This window comes from Hyperoodon ampullatus (genome assembly GCF_949752795.1).
Source record: "Hyperoodon ampullatus genome assembly, chromosome: 16".
Lineage (NCBI taxonomy): Eukaryota > Metazoa > Chordata > Mammalia > Artiodactyla > Ziphiidae > Hyperoodon > Hyperoodon ampullatus.
In genome coordinates, this window is record NC_136929.1 from 10,109,572 (window position 1) to 10,130,028 (window position 20,457).

Genomic DNA, 20,457 nt, shown 5'->3' on the forward strand with positions numbered 1-20,457 from the left:
CAGCTAAGGAGCCCGTGAGCCGCAACTAAGATCTGGCACAACCAAATAAATAAATATTTAAAAAAACAAAAAGATTCAGTGCAGGTGTTAATCAAAGGAGAAGTCTCTGTGGGTGCAGGGGTGATCAGGCACCGCCTACCTTTACAGTATCTCCTCCCACATTTTTGCACTTATATTTGCTACTTGTGTCCTGAGGGCCCAACGTGTAGCTGCTGGATTGTGGCTGGTGGTAGAGATGGCTAAAGGGAGGTGACATGTATAGCAAGATGGGGATGACTCAGAATTGTGGAAATCTAAGTGGAAAGCAGGCATTTCATCGTACCCCTCTTCAGTATGCTTTGGGTTTACTTCAGGGTTGGTAGAAGAATTGATATAGTTACAAAATTAATAAAAGAATAAAATGCTTTATTTAGAGTAGATTCTGCCCCATTCTCTCTGGCTCCCATCCACTATGGCAAGGACAAAATTGGGAGGTCAACTTGGGTCTATCCTATTGTTGGAAATAAATGTCTGTGAGTGTCACACTAAATTAACCCCAGGGGAAAATTCTGAGAATGATCTGAGTAGTTTATCTGGATTGGTCAGCTGTGCTCTGGCACAGACCACCTTTAAGTGGAGACGGCTCTAGGTATATGAACATAGACCTCAAAACATTTCCTATTAATATGTGAACCCTAAGAGGCAAAGCTATTTTACCCCAGTTCATCTAGACCCCAGTGGTCTCTGAGGTAGCACACAGAATGTTGTATGACGTGCACAAGACGATCTGTTGGGTTGAGAGAAAAAAATTCAAGTTTTTTAATTAACTTTTATCTCATCCTTTAAAAATTTCTAGCTGCATGTATTGATTATATACAGTACAACAGAACAGGGGTGTCATTAACAAATGCCTCGGCGTGCGTGGGAGACTCTGTTTTTGTGATGAGGGTAAGGATGGTTTCGGGCGCTAACACACTCTCCATTTCCTCTTCCAGACTGTGGTTTTGAACTTGCTCCCCAGAGCTAACTTCAGCATGCTCAAAAGGAAGCAGAGCTCCAGGGTGGAGGCCCAGCCGGTCACTGACTTTGGTCCTGACGAATCTCTGTCGGACAACGCAGACATACTCTGGATTAACAAGCCAGTAAGTTTCTTTCTGGAAGTGTGGCGAGGCCCACGCCGATATAAAGGAAATTTCATTCATGTAATTCAAAACTCATGTCGCTTTGGCTTGGAAATGTCTGAACTGCAGTAGAACGTGGATGAGTCTCGGAGTCTGGAGGTTGAGAACAATCCCGATGAAATCATGAGGTGCTGCGGTGAGTTATTCACAGAGGAAGGCATGAGAGGTGGTCTGGCGCCCCCTCCTCCCCTCAGGGCCACGAAATGTAGAGTTAATACCACTTCTCAGGTTGACCCAAAGCTGGAGACCGAGATGACGGACCTGTTCGACCAGACTTCCTTTCCTTACCTTCTCATGATGCAGGGGCCTGAGGAGATAATCAGACGTTTGGAATTAAAGGTCTCCTTCTGAGTTGCACGGAAAGGTTAATGAGATAGCGGATAGTGTTTCTGAAGAATGTTGTCACCTTCTCTGCCTAATTAAGCTGATGGGAACTTGAGGGGAAGCCTGGCTACACCAAGTGTCATTGTACACGAGACAGTCTAGCAGCCAGAGCTGGGGCGGAAGGCATAGTCACAGGGCTGGGAAGCTCAGCTCTGGGATCCTGAGCGGTGTAAACTCCTTTCTCAAACCAGCAGCAGGGGCTGAATTCAGGAAATGAACCACTACTCTGGCAGTGCTTGCCTTTCCCTTGACCTTGACCATGATAACGATGATCGGCCTTGGTCCCCCTGCCCTTTCCCGTCTAATCTGTTCTCAAGACTGCTTCTCGCCTGCTCACATTTCTTTCCACATTTCCGTGTCTGTTTACGTCACCCTTCTGCTTTACGATCATTGAAACATCCCTGTTACCTACAGTGCAAATCAAAATGCGTTAGTATCACATGCAAAGCTCTTTATATTGTGGTTCTAACTTGTTCAGCAACTGCCCTTTCCTGCATCTACACACAGTCTGTTCACTTGTCGGTGGCTCCCTGCTCCTCCGAGATGTTCAGCCAGTTCACATTGTTGCCTTTGCCCGGAGACCCTTTCCCAGCAGCTCAGATGAGTCACATCCCCCTCAGCCATGAAGGTTGGCTCAGATGTGACCCCTGCCCCCATCCACTCTGAGTTTCCTCCTTTGACCCTCCCCCACCACAGATGGAATGAACCTCTTCTCTTTCCACTTCTCCTACTTTATATGTAAGTAGAAATGATATTGTATATAAATATCTATGTTATGCATATCAGACTGAAAGTAGTGATGAGTCAAAACTGTGTTGTTTCCATTTGTGTGTCCTCAGAGCCCAGCATAATTTCTGACACATAGTAGGTCTTCCATTCACGTTTAGAGAGTTTGAACGGAATAGACAATAAAGCAGTCGCTAACTTTTTCTTAGTATCCACCACACACAGAGCTTTCTGAGAACTTCTGAAGAAGGTAGTTTTATAGAGGTAGGCGTGTAAACACTAACTAGAATGATTAATGCTTAATGAGAATTCATCCTTTAAATTCACGACAGTTTTGTTGTGGGAGAACCCATCTTTTGAAACTCTTGTGTAATTAGATCCTTTGTGTTGGAGGCCCAGATGGGGCTAAATTTACACACTGATGTTCATTGAAGCACTTCCTAATTGCCATGAAAAGAACATCAACTTTTAAAGTTAATCATCAGTGACTTATATGGTATGGAATTAGCAGCATTATGTCTTCATGCAAATATTACAACTGTCATTAATATTATAACCCACTCACCAGCCTACAAGGGTCTGAGTCTCCTCAAAGTTCTGACAATTTTTCTGTTTCTCATTGTGGGTGCTTGCTAGCTTGTGTAGCTGCAGAACCATCTACTATGAAACTAAAACATCTTCTTTCAGGGGGAGTATATTAAAGGATTAATGTGACTGCATATATATATACAGGACAGTCAATAAATAACACATTGAAATTATGTTTAAGAATTGTGTACTAACTGATTAGCTAGCAATATAAATTGTGTGGGTTTAGCATGCAAATGCATTAATATTTTTTATCCTAGGTATTAGTTTTCATAATAAGATGTTATACATGAGTAATTTTATGTCCTACACATATACAGATGTATACACACACATTTATCTTTTTAATTCCTACTTCTTTAGGTTGGGGTTAAGGAAAGTCTTCAAACAGCACGTGCACTGCCAGAATTGCACACAAACTTATTTTTTGGCATTTTAGGAGAGATATCTGGGCTAAATTTTTATAAAACATGTTCTCCAAAGTAAAGAGGAAAGTCCATTTATTATTAAGCTTTGAAAATATAGGATGAGAGCAGACTTTAAAATATATTTTTATACAAGGGTGTTACATATAAGATAAAATAGAAAGAAAACCCTTCTCATGGAATATGTATCAATTTATTTTAAGAAGCATTTGAGGTCTACTAGGATAGGCCACTGTGCTAGATTCCAGGAAGTTACAATAAATATGGTCCCTGTTTCTAGGTGCTCATAATACATAAAAACCTATGAAAGTAATAGCATATCACTTTTCTATCAATACATATTTTGATTGAATCAGAATCTCCCTATATTATGGCCTTATGCGCTGGTAAGTATCAGAGCCATTGGGGTAGCCTGACCTGGTTCACATCGAAGCTTTCGCTTTTATTAATGCAGGGCCACAGACAAGCCCCCTAACCTTCCTGAGTCTTAGTGTTTTCATATGGAAATTAGGCTGCTTTGAGAATTAAGGGATGTAAAATATGTGAAAACATTTAGTACGTTACAAGTATTTAACGTGTTAGTTTCCTTCTTCCTTTTCTCCCTACTGGTGAAATATTTCCATCTCGCTATTACGTTTTCCAAATAGCATGGTTCATAACACAAGTTTAGGATATTTCATGGCATCAAGATAGTAACTCTGGACCATCTCTGCAGTGTGTTCATTCTCTGCTGCGCATCTGTGCCATCATCAGCGTCATTTCTGTCTGCATGAACACGCCCATGACCTTCGAACACTACCCTCCTCTGCAATACGTGACCTTCGCCCTGGACACTCTGTTGATGTTTCTCTACACGGCAGAGATGATAGCAAAAATGCACATCCGGGGGATTGTCAAGGTGAGTGTTTCCGTGTTATTTAAGCTAAGTGCATTGAAAATCTAAGTCAGTTTAATGCTTTCACATTAATTTCAGTCAAACAAAACGTCTCTTTATTTTATCGATATTGAGGTCTTTTTAAAAAGGGTATAACTCCAGATGTTGGTGAAAATATAATACATTAAGAATAATTAAAAAGTGAAGTCAATTGTGTAAGGCACAAAGTCTTGGAATATCTGAGAAGGAGCTAGATGGCCCCACTGCTGACTTCGTGAAGGCCAGAGGAGGGTCTTTCATGCCACCTACGGGGTGAGCACGCCACCTAGCCCAAGGAGGCACCTGTTGGTTCATGGAACGCAGAATAAACGTCATGTGATAAATTTGCTGTGCGATGGTAATCAGCAGGATGTCATTCGCGTGAGGCATTCTGAACATATTAAGAGGGAAAAAGAAAGGACTTGAAATGGAAAGGAATTCCAGGACTGTAACACAAGAAATGTGTAACATGAAATTGGCACCGTTGGGAGACAATAAATAAATAAATAAAAGGAAAAGGAAAAGAAAAAGAAAAGGAAGAAAATTTCTGTCCCTGGATATCTCTTTCTTTTGTAACCCTAACCTTCACAGAGGGTTTTTATTTATTTATATTTTAACCTTCATTAAAAATATGTAGATGATGCTGTCTCTAAAGTATTTCAAATTGTACTATTTAGAGAGACAGTGGTATAATGAAACAGCAGAATGGGTGTTAGGGTCTGACAAGTGACCGATTTGACTCAGATCCTAGCCTTTTCTTTTACTGGCTGTATCGGCATCTCAAGTGAGGTGATTTTGATGACGAAGGGCCTTATTTTGTATAAGGGTTTCAAGACTTTAACAAGATGATGCTTAAGATATAGTTATTGGGTCAATTTTTTTGCTTCTCTTTACAACAATTCATTGTGTGCTATCTTTAAAAGAGGGGGTTCACAGTCAATGCACTACTTTTTTCACTCTTAACTTTTTAAAAACTTTTTATTATGGAACTTTAAAAATTTACACAAAAGTAGAGATTATAGTTGTAATGAATCCCTCTAACTCAGCATCAACAGTTATCAGTATTTGCCCAGTTCTAATTCATTTTAAAGCAAATCTGAGAAATCAGATTATTTCAGAGACAACTTCTTATGCATCGCTGACTGACAAAACCTTTGTTTTTACATATTGCATCTAGCACAATTAACAATAATTCCTTAATGTAGGCTAACACCCCATCCATATTCATAATTCCCCAGGTGTCTAAAATATTTTCTTTTACAGTTAGCTTCTTTGAATCAGGACTCAAAGAAGCTATACAAAGTGTATTTGTTATATTTTAAAATCTCATTTAAGTCTCTTTAAATCCTTTAGGTCTCAGCTCCACATGCCCCGCAAAAAAATTTTCCATGTCATTGATCCATTGGGAAAGTGAGTCTTTTGTCTTGCAGAATGTTCTACAGTCTAGGTTTGGATAATTGCTTCCTGGTGGCTCTATTTAATAGTTTCTGTTTACTCCATATTCCCTGAACCTTTTTGACTGTTGACCAGTGATGTACATAGGTGTCTCTTTCACCACATGGTCACCACAAAACAAGTTGTCAAACTTCTGGATATTTGCCAATCTGTTGGGTGGCAAATGATAACTCAGTGTGGTTTTAATTTGCATTTCCGTTTGACGAGTGAGGTTGAACCTGATTCTATGTATATAAAGGCCATTTTCAAGTTGTCATTATTTTTCACTCAAATTCTGGGCACTTTTTGTGTGTTAGGAATATTAGCCCTTTATGACGTAAGTTGCAGTTATTTTTCCCCATTTGTCATTGTCTTTGGCTCTGCCTGTGGTTATTGGTACCACACACACTTCTTCCTGTCCCAGATCATGGGCAATCTTTCCATTCTATCAAGTCTGCTCCCACACCTTAAAGGACTGTTTTATAGTTTTCCTCATGTAGATTTTGCACGTTTTTTGTTATATTTATGCTCTGATATTTTTTTTTATTTTTTGCTCTTGGCGTGGGGGTCTTATCTTTTATTATGTATTCTTACTTACTGTTGTTCTTTTAAATGAAGGCTGTTGATTTCTGTATGTTAATATTATATCCTGCCACTTTACTAAATTTACTAAATTCGTGTATTGTTTATAGTAGTTTTTCCATTCATTCTTTTGTTATTTCCGTATCATCATATCGTATACAAATAAAGAGAGGTTTGCCTTTTTCTTTCCAATTCTTATGCCTCTAATTGCTGCCACTTATTTAATTGGGCCAGCTAATAATACCTACAAAATTTTAAATAATTTTAGAGACAGTGCGCATCTCTGCTTAGCTCCTGGCTTTATTTAGAACACCTCTAATGTTTCCTAATTAAGTAATCTGAAGGATTTGTGTTTGAAGTATGCATATTTTATCAAGTTAAGGGAATAAACATTAATTCCAACTTTCGAGAGTTGTATTTTGAATAGCTTTTAAATTTTGTTGAATGATGATTTTTCTCCTTAGCTCTTGTAATAGCGTGGATTTCCTAATAATCGAACTATCCTTACATTCCCAGAAAAAACTCAGCTGGGTCATGACACAGTTTTGTTCTGTTTTAATCAGTTATTTCATTATATTTGTTATTATTTTCCTTGTTTAAATTTTGTCTAATCTTTGTCAGGTTTTGATGTTAGATTTTCTCTGTGTATGTGTGTGTGTGCACTTATATTCTCTAAAATAATCTGAGTAATCTTGAAATTATTTTAACTTGGAAAGTTTGTTAGAAATCCCCTGTGAAACCATCTGATTCTAGTGCTTTTTTGGTAGGACTCCCTCTTCTTTCTGTTTCTCCTAGGGAAATTGGTCTGTTTAGACTTGCTTGGTCTGTTGGGGGTCTGTCTGATGAAGTAAATTTTCTTATGAAATTATCCACTATTTAGTTTGTTTAATTTACTAACAGTGTATGTTTATTATGCACTGATTTCCAGCTAAAATATCTGTACAGCTCTTTGCCAAACAATGTGAAAACTTATTAAGAAAAGTGTAACCTGATGCTTAAAATAGAACACGATGCACACATATACTTTATTTGGTTTGGTAGACTTAAGTCCACGTCCCCGGAAAGGCTAATGGGAAGAGAGGGAAGAGGAGGTAGTGATACACTTAATGATTATCAATTGTTAAGTATTTAGATAAACATTGCCAGCACAAGATTTAGCCCCCAAGAACAGCAGAGCTGCATGCACATCATACCTCCTTGCAGGATTCACAGACAACTTCAGTGTTTCCACTGGCACGTGTACAGATTTGCTATAGTGGTTCTTCTAGTTACTTAGTGATTTGGGGGCAAGTATTTTAGCAAATGTAAATAGCAAAGATTTGTGTAGTGAGAATTCAGATAGTGAGAGATAGACCTTCAGTATTTTGTGAAAATGCTGTAATAATGGTCTGAAACAGGTACAGGGGAAGGGGGCACAAAAAATAGTGAAAAAAATCTGCTTGAAGATGTCAGAGAAGTCTTGAAGAAAGAGCAATGTGAAGGGATGTCTTGAAGTGAGGAGGTGTAGTCTATGGCGGGGGTATTGGCAGAGGGAAGTAAAGGGTTTCACAGAGAGAGAAAAGCAGTGCTTTGAGACACACAGGCTTGGAACACCCTGGAGCCTTGGGGCACTCTGCGTAGTCAGAAGTAGCAGATGGAATGCTCAGGGAGCAGCTGGAAAGGACCCTGTGAAGGCAGCCCGGCTGCACCGTGGAGGGCCTTGCAGCCCTGCGAGGAGCTGAGGCTTCCTTCTGTGGTCAGTTAAGATGCGTGGGGCATATGAATCTGAGAGTGACACCCTCTGATTTGTATTTGAGAAGCTCACTGTGGAGGTCACACGCCCCACGCACGACAGGAGAGAGAAATTGGAGCACAAAGTCCTTCCGGCAGAAAACGTCCTTCAAACTTTTCATTAGAGGAATTTATGTTTTTAAAGGATTTCGCATCTTTTATAATGTTCCCCAAACTTGACTACATCTGCCAATTAATTCCTACTGCCCAATAATTTGTTTCTAATTGCCTCCCCACTAATTCTTGTTCCAAGAAGCATTCTAGCTCACCAAATCCCTACAGGCAAAAATAAAGCATTTGGGTGACACATGTTTGTGTTGCTGCAAAGCGTTCCATGTAGTGCAGACTGTGAATTCTTCAGACAATTCTCAGTTGTCTATTTTTCATCTGGCAATGGACCTGGCTAAAAGTAACATGCATCCTCTGAGCACTGTTGAAGTAATAAATAATAATGCTAAGACACAGTGACAGATGGGCCGTGGGAACTCAGAACAATAAATCATGTGCTTATGAAACTACACCCGAGCATACTGTTTTGTAACTGCAAACTATATCCCTATAAATGTCTTCAGGTAAATGTGTTTGGTTTCTCTGCTTGTTAAATCCTTGCATGGCAATTTAAGTTCCTCTCTTATACTGTATAACTGATGGGTAGCCGCCAAGTGTTTATCTTTATAAAAATTGACGGACAGCCCTTGAATAACTCATCTCCTCAGGCACCAGCCTGCTGATTACTGCCCATAACTCAAGTACTCTCTGCTCTCCCTTTCTTGTTGATGCAACAGACAAGTTAAAACCTTCCTTTCATATTGGAGGCATTAAAATTTCTCAGATACCACTGGGCCTTCGTGTGTGTTAGGTTCTGGTTACATATTTTGGAAGCAGGGGAAAGGGACAATTTATTATTTACAAATATTGTAACTTGAACATTAATACAGTAGGATTTTAAAAGGATTTGGACATACTGACAAATCGAATCATAGCACCATTTAACCAGTTATGGTGAAGAGTCTTTGAAAATACAAATTGAAAAAGAGGCAACTTGATGAATATGTCAGACACAAAATGCAATATGAGATTACGTTACCGAACCAAACTTGCGTCCGCTCACCCTCCGCAATAAAGCCAATCTACTGACACTGTGTGGTGCTGAAGGAAAGTGCAGTGTTTATTGCAAGACCAAGCAAGGGGAATGGGTGGCTAATGCTCAAGGACCCAAATTCCCTGAAGGCTTTCAGGGAAGGAGTTTTAAAGGCAAGGTGAGGGTGAGGGTCAAGTAGTGCCTGATCAGCTCATGGAGCTGGTGGTGAGGTAACTGCCTTCTGGTTCCAACCAGTCTGGGGTCTAGGTGCTGGTGGTCAGCATGCAGTTAACTTCTTCCACCTGATGGAGGCTTTAGTATTGGCAAAACACCTCAAGGATATGGGCTCAGAATAGTATCTATAGGCCTTGAAGAGAAATTAAAAGTCTTTGACTTTGTTTTATGACTAAACTATTATTTTGCCTTGTTTTCCTTTGTTTCTGTATTTTCTCACTTCTGTGGTTAAACTCGCTCTTTGGAACTCTGGGAAGGCCTAGGAGGCTAGAGCTTTTCTACAAACAAGAGGTGGGGGACAGGGCAGGGTCCCACCTGGCTTCAATTATATTTCAAAGTGCCAGGCTTCAAAGTCCCTATTCTGTTTATTAAAAGGTATTTTACACTTATGGAGCCATGGTGATTATCAATAATGATTGATATGATATCAATTTCAATTCATATTTACAACTCAGTCATATCTACAATTTCATTAAAATGCAAAAATTATATAAACCTTGACTTGATTCCTATTTGCATGGCACATCGTCTTGGCTGATTCAAACTCCACTAATCCAAGAAATATCCAAACGTTACCTCATCATTTCAACTGTGATCTTTCATGATTATGAAGGAAAAGAGTCTTAACTCTAAGGTATTGCACTGAAAGGTACTCCATCTTTCTCTTTTTGCTGCAAAGAATCATTTCTTTAAAGGAACAATTTTAGTAGCTTCAGTGACTGGATAGATGCATGGATGCGTTCATGAAGCATATGCATTGACTTCTTACTGTCTGCATTGTAATCTACAGAGGCTCTAAGACATGGTTCCTGTGCTTATCTCATCAGTCATTTAATATCTGCTGTATGTCGTACATGGTGCTAGGTGGTGGGGGTGCCATCCGAAATAGTCTAGTAAGTTTCAAGATGCTACTAATCTTCAGAACAAACTCAAACATTTACAGTGGGGAATAGACCTTTTCTTAAATGCAACACCAGAGAATACGTTTAGAGAAGATTTAAGTAGGAAGCCCAAACTGCAGGGACTAAAATATAAACTCATTAAACGACTGGATGGGGATTACAAAGGACTCTTCTGTAGGTTGCACAGTATGAACCTTTTTTATTTACATGAGCTGAGTTGCTGATGGTAGCATGATGTGTGTGCAAAAGTGCTGATGGGAGTAGGCTGTGGTCAGACCAAAGTCTGGAGGGAAAAGTTGGCACAGACTGTGGGGAATTTTTCAGGAAGATGGAACAGCATGAAGAACAATGGATGCTAAAGGGCAAAAGGTTAAAAGAAAAGATGGGAAAAATCTGGGTGTTATTGGCCTTTGTATCCCAGGTCACTACAACACAGCTTGTTAAAGGTTTTTATAAATAATGGACGACCCCTGGAAACAGGAACCAAAACATAATGTATAAAACTTCTGCTCAGCGGATTATGTCACATATTATACCAGACAAGTAAAAAGAAGCCAGTTTTAGTTGACCATTACGTGCCATCTAGTATGTGGTGGTCCTTACTGGGGACAACCAGATGCCACTGTGAATTTCTGGAACGTCTAAAGCAGAAAAACATTCCAAATAATGCAACTCAAATGACTTCGTAATTCAGAAATAGTTTTCTACATTATACAGTGGTAGTTTTTGCTAAGCCAGTTTTCATAATATGAGGTCATTTGAAATTTGAATGTGTTTTTATGCTTTTGTTTTATTTGGGACGCTAAATGATTTAAAATAATCCTTTTATGTAGTTCAAACTATACTCCAGGTCAGCTTTGCAACATCAGTTTCTTTAGCAAACAAATTTATGTAGTAAATAAAAAACAAAAATTCAGCCAACTCTGTTACTGATAACTTTACGTTGTGAATTTGTGAGGCCCAAATTTTTCAAATTTGACTTTATTTGCACCGACTGACAAAGTGATTTTTGTTAAAGCTAAAATTTTCAACTTTTAAAAAATTTAATGTTGAAAATCTATTTTTAAAAATATACCAACAAACACATGAAAGAATGCTCAACATCATCAACCATTAGAGAAATGCAAATCAAAACTACAATGAGATATCATCTCACACCAGTCAGAATGGCCATCATCAAAAAATCTAGAAACAGTAAATGCTGGAGAGGGTGTGGAGAAAAGGGAACACTCTTGCACTGCTGGTGGGAATGTGAATTGGTACAGCCACTATGGAGAACAGTATGGAGGTTCCTTAAAAAACTACAAATAGAACTACCATATGACCCAGCAATCCCACTACTGGGCATATACCCTGAGAAAACCATAATTCAAAAAGAGACATGTACCAAAATGTTCATTGCAGCTCTATTCACAATAGCCCGGAGATGGAAACAACCTAAGTGTCCATCATCGGATGAATGGATAAAGAAGATGTGGCACGTATATACAATGGAATATTACTCAGCCATAAAAAGAAACGAAACTGAGCTATTTGTAATGAGGTGAATAGACCTAGAGTCTGTCATACAGAGTGAAGTAAGTCAGAAAGAGAAAGACAAGTACCGTATGCTAACACATATATATGGAATTTAAGAAAAAACAAAAATGTCATGAAGAACCTAGGGGTAAAACAGGAATAAAGACACAGACCTACTTGAGAATGGACTTGAGGATATGGGGAGGGGGAAGGGTAAGCTGTGACAAAGCGAGAGAGAGGCATGGACACATATACACTACCAAACGTAAGGTAGATAGATAGTGGGAAGCAGCCGCATAGCACAGGGAGATCAGCTCGGTGCTTTATGACCGCCTGGAGGGGTGGGATAGGGAGGGTGGGAGGGAGGGAAGGGATATGGGAACAGATGTATATGTATAACTGATTCACTTTGTTATAAAGCAGAAACTAATATAAATAAATAAATAAAAATTTAAAAAAAAAAACAAACACATGACCGTTAGTCAAAAGCCACATGTATGGATATTCTGTGAAAATTATGTCTTTTCCGCCTTTGGCTCTTGCCATTCTGTTCCCCTCCCAGGGAAATACCACTATTTATCTTCACTTTTTATATTTTAAATAAACCTCAATATAATGAGACGCTCTTACCCTGTATCTAATTGAACGTAATTTGTTACTAAAGCAAATTATGAGCAGCAAGAGAGGTTAATTTTAGTAATACTACGTGCAACATTTTTTAATGCAAAATAGGAATAAAATAGTAATAGTGTTGGGAAAAAATATTGTATAAGCTCATTCTATTTGGGTGCCTGTGTACCCAGTGATCTGTAATTATTCTCTTTCTTGCCTAATATTTACTTTTAATTGTTACTATTTTAAAATAGTTCTCTGCTGAGCCCCATAAAATTTCAGTTTTCATTTTTGGAATTTTTTACATTTTTTAAGCAATCACAATTATGCCTAGTTCTTCAAATAAAGATCAAGTGATATTTTCCTCTCACTTTTTGCTCAGCATACAAGTAAAGAACACATTTGTTTAATAAAAGTCAGTTTGAAAATATATACTTTAATTTTTCTGTGTAACACTTATCAACATAATATACTGTATATTTACATTTTTAAAAAGTTAACATTTAAAAAAATTTTATAAAATAATGCATTCTAATGTCAGAGTAGACTCACAAGTAAAAAATGAAAGTAGTATGTCTTCCTTATCTTTCTTTTACATTTAAAATCCCAATTAAAGTTAAGTCGATATATGTTTATTTTGAAAATGAAGGCAAGTTTCTTCATCTTCACTTTTAATTCAGTTCAACATGGATTCCTGGTTAATTTTCCACTAATGATGGTTGTTCCCAGAGATTTAAAGTCCTTCACTGACCACTGTGTGCTCCATGGTCAGTGAAGGACTAACCTGGGTTCTTATAGGAAGAGTCGGTTTTAGGACCTAAGCAGCCTATTAAGTAAGATGGCCTCTGGCTCCTTATGTGGTAGACTCTGTGTGGCTAAGAGAAAAAATAGTGATGTTTTACCTTTGCATGAATTTAAAATTTTACATACAAAGTTCTGCAGTTACTTGTGTTTTATAAATTATTTTCCTCATATATAATACCATTTAAAATGCTAAAAGCGTTCCTTTGGAAAGTCTGCTCAATTATGATACAAAAATTGTAGATAGCTTATACTGAATTAACACTTGATTATTCCCTCCACAGATGTTTTTTTGAAATTATTCATTTTGTCTGATAACACCATGTGAAATTTATTTTTAGGGGGATAGTTCCTATGTGAAAGATCGCTGGTGTGTTTTTGATGGATTTATGGTCTTTTGCCTTTGGGTTTCATTGGTATTACAGGTAATTAAACACTTTTAAATTACAAGGGGGTATTTTCCAAAATGGGCATTATTTTACATTGAAAATCTAAATAGATGTATTAAAGAGTATATATATATATATATATTTCATCCTGCATATTAAATGTGTTCTTTTCCACTTAATAACTATTGTATGACTGACAAACATTTCCTAATTATCATCTTGCCTCTACTGGTAAATGGAATTCTTTTTCATCTTTTTCATAGTATTTTTAACCCTTTCGCCATTACTTTATGTTCTAGATACTCAAAAAGTTCCACCAAAGACCATGTGATTGTGTAATTTCCCCAAACATTATTTTATAAATGTTTATTGGTTTTAAAAAGCCTAACATTTTAATCATTGACAGTCACATTTTTGAATTATTTCTCAATCAGAAATAAAAATTAGTACCATATGAGATTATTTCTTATTAAGCAGATGTTAGAAATATATTCATTGAAATAAAGGAAAGAACATGGAGTGAGGTTTCTGTATTTGTAGAATAAAAATTTGAATTTAAAAATTAAAATTCCAGTCCTTTATGTGACTGAATTCTCACTAAAAATAGCTAAAAGAATATAAATACATTGGGATAAATATTGGTTAACATAAAATGCTGTATTGCTAATAGAAAACGCCTTACTATGAGAAATGGGAAACATAGATTAAAAAGGCCTGAAGGACGGATTTTATTGAAAACCAGTAGAATTCATTCCCATGCATTCATTCAGGCTTGATTTTGCATTTAATTCAACTGAAGGTACTGTATTCTTCATTTAAAAAAATCAGAATAAAATAAATTCGTAGTCCATCCTGCAAACTCATCATGGTGCTTATTGATAAGCTGTCCTTTTTTTTTTTTTTTTTTTTTTTGCGGTGCACAGGCCTCTCACTGTTGTGGCCTCTCCCGTTGCGGAGCACAGGCTCCGGACGTGCAGGCCCAGCAGCCATGGCTCACGGGCCCAGCCGCTCTGCGGCATGTGGGATCCTCCCGGACGGGGGCACGAACCCGTGTCCCCTGCATCGGCAGGCGGACTCTCGACCACTGTGCCACCAGGGGAGCCCTGTCCTTATTTTTATAAAACTCACCTCTCCAATAATTAATTTCATTCTGCATTTTAAATGTATTCTTTTCCATTTAATAACTATTGTATGATTGACAAACATTTCCTAATTATCATCTTGCCTCTACTGGTAAATGGAATTCTTTTTCATCTTTTTCATAGTATTTTTAACCCTTTTGCCTTTACGTTGTATTCTAGATACTCAAAAAGTTCCACCAAAGACCATTATGAGTGAGGAAGGCTTAGCATACTTATTCTGTATTCTACATTGGCACTTATTTTTGTAATAAAAACTGTGCCTTGATGGATTATACAGGAAATGAACAAGATTAATGACACTTTCATTAGTTTATGTATTTGTTTCTCTTAAGAAAGCTATAGCTTCAAAATATACTCCAAAGAAAGTTGATTTCAGTGGAAGATGATGCAGGGCACAGGATGAACTCTGATGCTGTCTGTATAGTCCTGACTACAAGCATTGCTAAGCGAGAGTCTGAATTGTTTGTTCATTTCTGAATTTGCAGGTATTTGAAATCACTGATATAGTTGATCAGATGTCCCCTTGGGGCATGTTACGGATCCCACGGCCACTAATTATGATCCGGGCATTCCGGATTTATTTCCGATTTGAACTACCAAGGACCAGAATTACAAATATTTTGAAGTAAGCACTGCTTTTATGTAAGTTAAGGGGATAGGTTTATGATTTTGGGGGGTAAGTTTTACCTACTTTACCTATTTTTTTTCCCCTAGGCGATCAGGAGAACAAATATGGAGTGTTTCCATTTTCCTCATTTTCTTTCTACTTCTTTATGGAATTTTAGGAGTTCAGATGTTTGGGACATTTACCTATCACTGTGTAGTAAATGACACGAAACCAGGGTAAGTTTATCTACTAACTGCATTTTTTAAAAAATAGATCTTTATTGGAGTATAATTGCTTCACAATACTGTGTTAGTTTCTGTTGTACACCAAAGTGAATCAGCCATATGCATACATATGTCCCCATATCCATTCCCTCTTGAGCCTCCCTCCCACCCTCCCTATCCCACCCCTCTAGGTCATCACAAAGCACCGAGTTGATCTCCCTGTGCTGTGCTGCTGCTTCCCACTTTTATCTAGGTGATTCATAAAGACTTTTCTGCAGTTCTCATGAGAAAACCCTCTGTGTCTCAATTCTTAAAAAAGTATTTATGTGCCCTCTATGTTCTGTATTCTCTGCTTCAAAATTGTTTTGTGCAAATGTTTAAGACAAATACTCAAGACAAGCCAGACTGAAAAATGTAACCCTGTGGGAAAGTAGATTCAGCGAATTCAAAGTGTACATTTAGAAAGTTTCCTCAGCGTGGGAACATAATACCGTCAGGATATTTTCATATCTTATTTAAATAAGATGGGAATAGAAAATGGTATAACTACTTTGAAAAACAGTCAGACAGTTTCTTAAAAATTAAACAGACATCTACCATATATCCCATTCATTTATTCCTGGGGCTTAACCAAGAGAAATGAAAACTTATGTCCATACAAAGACTTATACGTAGACTTATGTATGCTTATACATACAAAGGCTTTATTTGTAATAGCCCACTTTGGTAACACCCCAAATTTCCATCAACAGGTAAATGGATTAACAAATTGTGGTATATCCATGTAATGACTACTATTTAGCAATAAAAAAAGTATGAGATATTGGTATATATAACATCTTGAGTCTCAAGATAATTACATTGAGTAAATGAAGCTAGATGAAAAAGAGTACATATTCTGTGATTCCATGTATATAAAATTCTAGAAAATGCAAGCTTGCCTATGATGATATAAAGGAAATCATTGGTTGCTTGGGAATAAGGGTTAGGGTAGGAGAAAGAGATGACCAAGGGGCACTAGGGAACCTTTGGGATTAGTCAGTATGTTCATTTTCTTGAGTGTGGTTCTGTGCATGTGTCAGAATTTATCAAGCTGTTCTTTTTAAGTATGTCACCTTACTACAACTGATTTTCATCATATGGTAAGGCAGTTTTCCCCGCACTATTTATTGTGTGTCGTTACTCACAGAATTTAACTCTACGTTTCTCATTTACTAATTCCCTGTCTATATTTGGGTCTGTAACTATAATCTCTATTGTGCCTGCCTGACCTGTTTGACGATCCCTTCACCAATATCACACTCTGGAGCTCGTTTAAATTATAATATGTCTGTATGCATGGAGGTCCCATTTCCCACTCCCAGACTTATATGGGCTTAGGACCCTGTCTTCTGCTTCTTGTAGGCATTGAAACCCAAGCTCATGGCTACTGGGTACTTAGTCCCCTTTGAGACCACCATTTAGTCAACTCATGTATTTCCCTTCCTCTAGTTTTTAGTTTCCTCTTACATGTGGCCATTTTGGAATGTATTTTTCTTTCTTATAAGCCCAGATATGTATTTTTAAATGTTAGTGTTTATCCAACAGATCTAGCTGTTTGTAGTGGAAGAAGCTAAATTTAATGTAGTCCATCTTGCTAGAATTAGCACTCTGGCACTCACAGCTATTTTTTTCCCTATTTTCCTCATTACACTGTGAGGTCCTTAAGGACACATTTGGGAAAGGGTCGATAAGATTCATTTCCCTGTGGTCAGTACCTAGTATCCTAGCACAGAGTAAGTACTTAGTAACTATTTATTGACGGCATGGTTAATAATGTGTTATATTTAGACAGATAATAACAACTTTATGACAAATTGATAAAGAAGAGGAAATAAAAAAAGAACAGAGGAAGAAAAGCAAGTTGCTAAAAGTGACAAAGGAGAAATTGTTAAAAAATAGAAAAGCAACGTTAAAAGCAGAGGAAAGCAGTGAATTAGTACAAACACAGGATAGGAAAGCTGAAGGAAGTGGTGAGTAAGGGAGTTGACTTGTGTGGGTGAGGGAAGAAATGCATGGAAGGAAACCTGTAGGTAGTTGTTTTTTTTTTTTGAAATGTATGTGGGCTGTAGAATATGTCTAGATTGTTCCATGAATGAATATGAGGGTGGAAAAATATCGTGTGGGCAGAGACAATAGACGTAGAAGTGAAGAAAAGAGAAATCTTCTGGGTAAGGAAGCAGCTGTGTTCTAACCGCAGTGAGTTTAGGAGGCTGGTTTAAAGTTCCCATTTTATTAAAAACCAAGTTGAAAGGCAAGAATCCTCAAACCTGTTAACCCAGCTAGGAGATCAGGCATCATGCTGCAAACTTAACTTTGACACAGAAAATATAATACAAACAGGGCAGACAGGTATGAGTGTCATCTGAACTCATGGCCTTCGAATCATTCAGTAAGTCCTCTTAGCCAGCTCCGTGCTGTACTCTGTTCTCAAAAATGAGTGTCTGAAAAAAATGTTAAAAGACCTCTCATATTCTATTAGCTCCAGCTCATTCCGTTATCCTAAAAACAAGGAGTGCACTGGGAAGAATTTCATACATGTTGGCAGACTTTTCAGTTACTCAAGACATAGCAGTTATAGGGAGATGTCTGCACTTTCTCTTTCTTATATTTGTAAAATCTGCCCAATGGCTATGTACACACACATGGATTTTGCCTTCTCTTTATGTGATTCTTAATTTACTATTTGAGAAGAAAATACATAATTGGCCACATGGTTTTATGAGCAGTGTTACTGATGAAAACAATTTTCATAAGTTTGATGACTTATTTCAAGGACCAATCATTTCCACCATTTTAAAAAATATTTTCAGTTCAGTGTTAACTGAGTTTTAAAGTCTCGCTCATTCGCAGAAAAACTGTCAATACAGTTTTACTGTTTGTTCCAGCCCAGACATTAATTTGCTTTCTTTTTAGAGACTCAAACAGTGTCCAAAGTCAGAATGAAACATATAAAAATCCCAATTTAAAAGAATTTCCCAACGTTTTTCTTTCCTTTTGTTGCTTCTTATCTAGGAATTTCTCATAAACATCCCTGAGTCGGATATTAAGCTTTGGTGTGATGGTTGTGTTTCCAGAGATAAGTGTTGCCAGTTGCTGTCATGACCTCATTTCTCTTTGTCATTGTCCTTTAACAATTGTTCCAACCTCTGCTTAATTTGCATGCACTGTAGCCTAATAACGGGAGAGCTTTCAGGCAGAGATGCGCCTGTTCAGAAACCTGTATGTCCTAGGTTTCACGGCTGACCTCCAAAACTGATTATGTTAATCTGTGAAGCAAACAGGATAAATAAGGAAGGAATTCAATACATGGAATTTTGCTTTTGAATGGAGCTGATTTCTTATAAAGCAGATAGAGGGGCATCTCAGCTGTGTCCTCTGTAGCATTACTAGTAAAGCTTTAGCTTCTTCTCTGGTAATGAATTGTGACCTAAGGCAATTATGGAAGAAGTAATGGGATTTGACTAAGCAAGGCAGTTCATATCCTAAAGAGAGCTGAGGAGGGCAGTGGCCTGTGGCAGAAACAGGTGTTGCAAAATGCCAAACATGCTGGCAGAAATCTCCCTGAAGCTAAAAGAGGAACATGTGAAAAGGAGCTGGTAGGTGAAATAGAAAAGGTGAAGATTTACCTGACACCTGATTATCATTCCTGAGAAAGGACAGAAATGTATTCATAGCTTAGTATCAAATAATGACATCTCATCCCCAAGACTGAGATAATTAGAAAAGCTTTAAGGTAAGGAAATGTAAATGTTAAGTTCATAAAAGTTTACTATGTGGAGAGAGGATTCAACCACGAGTCCAGGTGAATATTTGTAATGACTGGACCATCAGCTTTAAGACCCAGAGGTAGGGGACCACATGTCACAGGCACCCAGGACAATCCTGGTGTATCCCTGTTGCTGCAGAGTAATTACTAATAACTTCCTTTGTGATCTCAGGAGAGCCTCAGTATGGACAATACATTTTATGGTTACCCCACCCAAAGGCAGTTTTTACGACTTGGTGGTATTTTATAAAATATCACTAAGACTTAGACCAGAGACAATATAAAGCTGGATTTTGGGCAGTTTTCTATTGCTGGTCCAAATAAAAATTTTTTAAGTTTTCCCTTTAGGGTACTTATAAAATAAATGGATGATTATCTTATAAATTCTGTTCACAACATAACGAGGTTTTTTTAAAATGGAGAGGTCAGAAGAATTAAAAATAGAAACATGGGACTTAGAATATTAATTTTTAATTTCCATGGACTTATCAAGAGAGGATTTTGTAGAGTATGTAAAATCATAAGTGCCTCAAATTCATGCAAAGGTCTGTGAAGTCTTCTTGATTTATATTTAAACTTCTTTTGAAAGATGAAAAAAGACTACTCTATTTAACTTACAGGGTTCAGGCTGAGATATCTGCCAAGTGGGAGATACAAGAACAAGTTTGGATATTGGAAACATTTTCTTTAATATTTAAGAAATGAAAGTACTCTGATGATATATGTAGATTTCTAAATAAATTAATGGCAATGATTGTGGAGCATCTATTATGTTTCAGATATTTTGCTTGTAACTACTTTTTAGAACAATCTGAAAGGATTATTTCCCCTATTTTGCAGATGGAGACACAGCCTCAAAGAGGTTAAATAATGTGTCCACGTGGTAAACGAGAGAGCTGGGATTTGAACTCCCATCCCATGCTTGTGCTGCCATTTAACCAACCTCTGCGATATTATAATCCCACATTCATAAACCTATTTCACATACAGATCCACATCCGTATACATAAACTCTTCATAATATATGTCGTAGAGAAAATTAAAACCATATTACACCTGGTTTCTATCTCTATGTTGAGGTTATATTCCAGGGGGTTCAGTCTCATCTGAATCTGTAAAATAGTGATATGCAATATATTTGTATTACTCCATATATA

At 37.5% G+C, this 20,457-nt stretch overlaps 1 protein-coding gene across 4 annotated transcripts in view; it reads left to right on the top strand.

Moving 5' to 3' along the window:
* Positions 1-980: 980 nt before the first annotated feature.
* NALCN (sodium leak channel, non-selective) overlaps positions 981-20,457 on the top strand; it is a gene marked incomplete at both ends in the record, with an annotated part of 256,682 nt that continues 237,205 nt past the window's right edge. For 3 of the 4 annotated variants that reach the window (XM_079721889.1, XM_079721890.1, XM_079721891.1), the window contains 5 exons: positions 1,014-1,121; positions 3,999-4,181; positions 13,472-13,555; positions 15,147-15,286; positions 15,376-15,504. In XM_079721889.1, the coding sequence (XP_079578015.1) occupies positions 1,014-1,121; positions 3,999-4,181; positions 13,472-13,555; positions 15,147-15,286; positions 15,376-15,504 (644 nt within the window). Of the gene's footprint in view, positions 1,122-3,998; positions 4,182-13,471; positions 13,556-15,146; positions 15,287-15,375; positions 15,505-20,457 lie in introns of all 4 variants that reach the window. The other variant, XM_079721892.1, reaches the window with a different exon arrangement.